General features: G+C 36.7%; 1 protein-coding gene across 1 annotated transcript; it reads right to left on the minus strand.

Annotated features, from left to right (window-relative positions):
• Positions 1-4,309: 4,309 nt before the first annotated feature.
• LOC128549042 (interferon-inducible GTPase 1-like) lies at positions 4,310-5,002 on the minus strand. The gene has a single exon (XM_053525077.1). The coding sequence runs from the start codon at positions 5,000-5,002 to the stop codon at positions 4,310-4,312; it is 693 nt and encodes a 230-aa protein (XP_053381052.1).
• Between the last annotated feature and the right edge of the window lie 854 nt (positions 5,003-5,856).

Genomic DNA, 5,856 nt, shown 5'->3' on the forward strand with positions numbered 1-5,856 from the left:
GGCGCGTAAGCGCCGAGAGAGATCCGACCGTGCAAAATTCACGAGAATTTATTATTATTTACAGAATTTATATAGGTATATAATAAATACTCGTATATATAGATATATATATCTGTTAAGAGACCACTTTCTTCTTTTTGGTGTTCTCTTACTAGAAGTTGTACTGTAATGTATATTAATCTTACGAGATATAAATTAGCTTGGTCTTATTTTAACAAGCTGGAAAAAAGCAAGAGCTGCTCATATACTGCTAAAATACACAAAGGACAGGAACAAAACCAATACCAAACCAAGGGAAATCATAGCAAACAATTTGGCAAATTGATTTTTCATTCCAATTTTTCAAATTATAGCAATTCCATTTAACAACATGCCTTGTACCAATCTGCATCTCACTCATTCGTGTTTTTTTTTTCTAACCTATTATATATATGATTTTCCAAGACTCCGAATGATTATACGAACATAAAAGATGACCTCAAGGAAAGTGAAATGTGAGATAACATGTACACAAGATAAGATGCTACATACACCTCATCTTAAAGTCCTAGCATCATAAGCATGGGTCATAAAATAAGCATGAAACGGGAACAAAACATTTAGAACATTTATTTGATTACAGAGCAAGAGCATTCTATAAGTCTGACAAATTCGAATTTTTATATCATATATAAAATAGACAATTCTTGAAGTATTACAATCTTATATCAAGCATTCCAAAAACTATTAAACGGGCGCTGGAGCAAGACGCGAAATGCATTACTTGTAAATAAATTAATAGTCAAAAGAACCAAATAAATTATTTTATGACAAGCAAATAAGCAACGGGCCAAAATCAATTATTAAGTCAGAAATGAAGTGGTCATTGATTATATGAGCCGTGCCATGGGAAAATCAACATAGTGGGTGTGCGACCAGCATGGATCCAGACCAGCCTGCGCATCCGCGCAGTCTGGTCAGGCTCCATGCTGTTCGCTTTTAAAGCCTATTGGAATTGGAGAAACTGTTAGCGAACAGCATGGATCCTGACCAGACTGCGCGGATGCGCAGGCTGGTCTGGATCCATGCTGGTCGCACACCCACTATGTTGGTTTTCCCATGGCACGGCTCAATTATCAAAAATCTTCTCTTATTGGTCTAATATATACACACAACCACAGAAAGCAACGATAGATACAAAAATGAAGTTTTCAATACAAACATATGATGAGAATTCTCCCAGCAAACAAATCGTTGTTTAAATATAAACTAACATAATCAAATCTGTGTTATTTCTGCAATGTGCATGTTGAAACTTTAGAACACATGTTTTGGGAATGTAATTTCGCACAACTACACATTTATCTTGATAAATTTTATAATATACCTAATCGGATCTTTTATATTTCAAATAAAAAAAAAAACAGGCACTCAGTTTTGATATCTTAAAAATCAGGATAAAACTTGAAAAAGAAATTGCATTATCAAACGACAAATTAAAAGTATACATTTTAGCTCAAACTTTGTGTAAAGAGCGAAAGACGCTATGTACAGTGAATGCCTTTTTATTATAACACGTGCAATGCTCTGATTATGCGGTTTGTAGTGTATGTTGTAATAATAAATATTTTAACCACGAAACGGTCAGTTTGAATGCCTATACGGAATAACGTAAAAAAGGTGTTCACTTTATTTACTGTATAATATGAATAATAATAATTATTATATACGTAATAATACATACGCCACTAAGTACTCAATACAACGTACCATCACTGTATCAAAAAGTGTCGGTTTATTTTTTCTTCTTTGTTCCAGACATTGCTGTATCATATCAGAGTAAATGTACATGGTACATAACTAGCAAAATCTTAGCAGACGAATTAAGCTAGAGTTATCACTCAATGTCAATAGATCACGTTTTTTTTTAAGATTATATTTGGCAATCTTAATCACTTACAACAACTTTTCAATTACCTGTAAATATAAATCGCAAAAATAGACATATGTACTTCCAAGACAGAAACGCAGATTAATTGTGAAGATATGGAGAAGACATAGACAGGAGATTTGGTGACTTACATACAAAGAAATATATATATACTATCACGTGTACTGATATTCACATTGACACTGTGTTCGAGATTGGCACCTCAGTAGGTTTAGCACTGTGTTCCAGCGTGAAATCTCCGTAGGTTGCCTCTACATTGATACTGTGTTGCAACGTTGTATTTCCTTAGGATGTCTCTAGATTGACATTGTAATTGAGCATGGAACCTCCTTAAGTTTTCTTCACATTAGCAATGTCTTCAAGCGTGACACCTCTGTAAGTTGTCTTTACATTCAAACGGTGCTCAAGCACAACATTCTTATAGGTTGGGTTGTCTCTATGCTTTCACTGTGTTCTAGTGGGGCATGGCCGTATGTTGACTCCATTTTGACACTGTTCGTGTATTTGGCACTGTTTCCGTGTTTGACACCTCTGTAGGCCGCCTCTAAATTAACACTCTGTAATTTGTTTCTACATTCACAATGTGTAAGAGCATGACATCTTCGTTGACTCTCTCTGCAATATCACTGTGTTCGAGCATGGCAACTGCATAGGTTGCTTACTTTTATATTATGTTTGAGTGATGCATCTCCGTCAATTTTCTACATTTACATTTTATTCGGGCGTGGCATCTTCGTAGTTTGTCTCTACTTTTACCCTCGAGCATGACATCTCCATAGGATGCCTCTACGTTGAATTTCTATTCGAGCGTGGCACCTCTGTTGATTGTCTACACTGACATTTTGTTTGGGCGTGGCATCTATGTATTGGTACTGTGTTCGAGCGTCTCATCCGCGTCGCTTGTCTCTACGTTGACACCGTGTTACATGTAGAGGATGGCATCATCGTAGTTTTTGTTTACACTGACACTGTATGTGAGCTTGACATGTCGTAAGTTGTGTCTACACTAACACTTTGTTCAAGCCTGACATCTCCGAAATTGTCTCTACACTGAGTAACAGACAATCAAAAGCCTTCACTTAACAAATAGATACTTCTAAAACTACCATTTATTAAGTCGCTCACTATAAAATTAATGAAAAAAATAAGACTTTCAAGAGGTGTTCCAATCACTGCATTTTTTTCAGTCATAAATTCTAACTCAATTTACGCATAATAGCTTCCGAATTCTCCTTAATTCTCAATCATTGTTATCAGAATTGGGAATGCATTCAGCATTTAATGATGAAAACAAACGGACAATGTGTTAAAAAATATTTCTTTCTGTGCATTCATTAGGTCATTTCGGAACATTACATTTTAATCTTAAAAGGAGATATCAGCATAAACATATACATGTAGTTAAAAACTAAAAATAAAAAGTAAGGGTAAATTTTCCGGAAGCACAGAGCACCAAAACACAGCCAGAGAGCCATTTAACGCAAAGCAAACCAACACTTAAAAGAAACTGAAGTTGAAAGATATAGCCGACGGGTTATAACAAGTGCATTTTAATTATATACAAAAATGGTTCAGGGGTAGATAAAGGGGTGGGAATGTCGGGGTAAGTGGGAAAAAGCAAAGATGAATATTCATCAAGGAAGCCGCACTCCAAAAGACGAAGTCCACAGCGCGACATGCTTGTGATTCGCATATATTTTTATTAGAGAATAACACATTCAAGTAATGCCTCAAAACAGGGATTATGTTAAATATTCTTTCAATGAAACATTATAGCCTTCTGAATTTAGTTTGCTACCACTACTAAGTAGTTGCAAATTTTCAAAACAACTAGGCTGATGACGGCGTTTTAATTGCCAAGTGGTTACTAGTAGGTTGGTTGGCCGCTTAACATTGGCGAAATCTTTCTGTTAGAGACAATATGCTTAAAACGTTGATTGCATTGCGTTTTAATACAAGATTTTGCATTGAAAACTGAAAATTTCTTTGTTGACCTTCACTGCATTCTCGTATAATATATCAAGTGTTCCGTTTAGATATTTTGATGCTATCCGATAGGACCAAGAGTCCGAATCTTCGGACCTTCTTTGTCGCATCGCACACTGTAAGTCGACGATTTCACAAATTTCAATATCTTTGCAAACATCTAATATTCCCTTTTGCGAACAAACAATGTTTATGCTATTTCGTTCAACTAGTTCCTGAAGCCCAGCGCTATGCGAACTGTTCAAGTCTTCAGTTTCTGCAACTGCTTCGACAGTCAGTTCGAACTGTTCTGTTAGGTACTTTGTTTCTCTTAGTAGAACCGTGATATTCAGAGATGCTCCTAATTCAGGTACTGGCATAGACGAAGTGACAACGGCCTCCATTGCGGCTTTTTTAATCCTCCAAGAGTACTTTCTTTCTGTGACGGATGAGTGTTTCCTTTTGTTCGTATTCTGAAGTAATGTATGTCTTCTTAAACTGTAATGCATCCTCTAACAGTTTTGTTCTAAGCCGATTAAAATCGTACTGCTCCGGCATAAAGTTGTCAATAAGGTATATGTCATCCTCTGATACAACATGCTGTCGAAGATTTACATGACAGTCATTTTTTATTGTAGTTAAAATGTGGTCCTTACTACGAGGAGTCAGTCGGCTCCATACTTCAGTTATTATATCAATATGAACTTTCGTCCGAACATAATAGAACTTCTTTTTGTGATTTTGTAATGTTTTGGCCAGCCATATATCGTTTTCGGTCAGTCGTTCGCTGCCTATTATGAGGAAGAAATCGTATTCGAAAAGATTGACCTGATCGATGTAGTTTTCTTGTTTGAAAGTTTCAGTGCCTAGACCCGGTAAATCCCAAAACACAATATGTGCGTTGTCTTGTATCTGGTAAGATTGGATACCTTTTGTACATTCCTTAACGTCAGTATTGGCAGCTCCCTGTTGCCCAAGCTTCAGGCCACGAATTGCGTTAATGAAACTGGATTTCCCCGCTCCCGACTTCCCTGTCACAGCTACATTTAAACAGCCATGCTTAGAGAGTATTCCTCTTGTTTTGATTTGTTTCTCATTACTAGCCATGTCATCAGGCCTTCTTGCCTTCATTCAAAAAGGTTCTTTTTCCACTCTTGGCCTTTAACGAAATAGAAAAACGAAGGTAAGATCAATGGATGTGTTATTATTTTGGAAGCATACATTTACAATAGATAGCCAAGACACGAATTGTCCGCTGTTTGGGAAGCAGACATTTATCATGAACATGTTTTTGTATTCAGTAAAACGAAACTGACATGCCGGCGACACTAGCGGGTACAGGCACATTTACCAAAAAAAAAAAACATTTTTAATGACTGTCTGTTTAAGGGTGCATTTTTCTTCTAAAAGAAGAATGCCTGTAAATCTGCGCTCGGCCAGTAGTAAAAAGTATTTGCCATTTGGAAGCAGAATACCGCTCCCGAAATTTGAGAATGTAGATAATTTTCTACTACAATCGTTTTTCTGTTGTTTTTTTTTTTCAAACGCGGATAGATTACAAACCGACAAGAAACAACTACAACGGCGCACAAGGCAAAAATCAATACCGACAAGAGTTGTGGTTCTCGTATATTTTACGTTCAAAGTTGGGGATGACATATGCATTAGACATTTACAAATAGCATCAAAATGTACATCGAATAGCAGTTAATAAAATTATGAATAAAACATATATCTGCTATGCTACAAACGATACAGTGAAAGAAAAACACACAGAGACGTTCTACTAATTGTGTGGTATTGGTCAGTTGATGCGTCAAGTGTGGTGTGCTGTGTGCTTGTCATCTTCTGCTTTCAGCCTCCGCCGCTGGCTAGCCTTCTGGTGAAAGAGAAGCCGAGTGCGTAAGTCTTCCCTGCCAGTACAAGCCCATTTCAGTGCCTGCAAGATGGTGCCACACGGT

Source organism: Mercenaria mercenaria, chromosome 2 (assembly GCF_021730395.1).
Source record: "Mercenaria mercenaria strain notata chromosome 2, MADL_Memer_1, whole genome shotgun sequence".
Classification (NCBI taxonomy): domain Eukaryota; kingdom Metazoa; phylum Mollusca; class Bivalvia; order Venerida; family Veneridae; genus Mercenaria; species Mercenaria mercenaria.

What these genes read in the sequence shown, in the direction of transcription:
- LOC128549042 (XM_053525077.1), bottom strand. Translation starts at nt 5,002, where the DNA reads ATGGCTAGTAATGAGAAACAAATCAAAACAAGAGGAATACTCTCTAAG.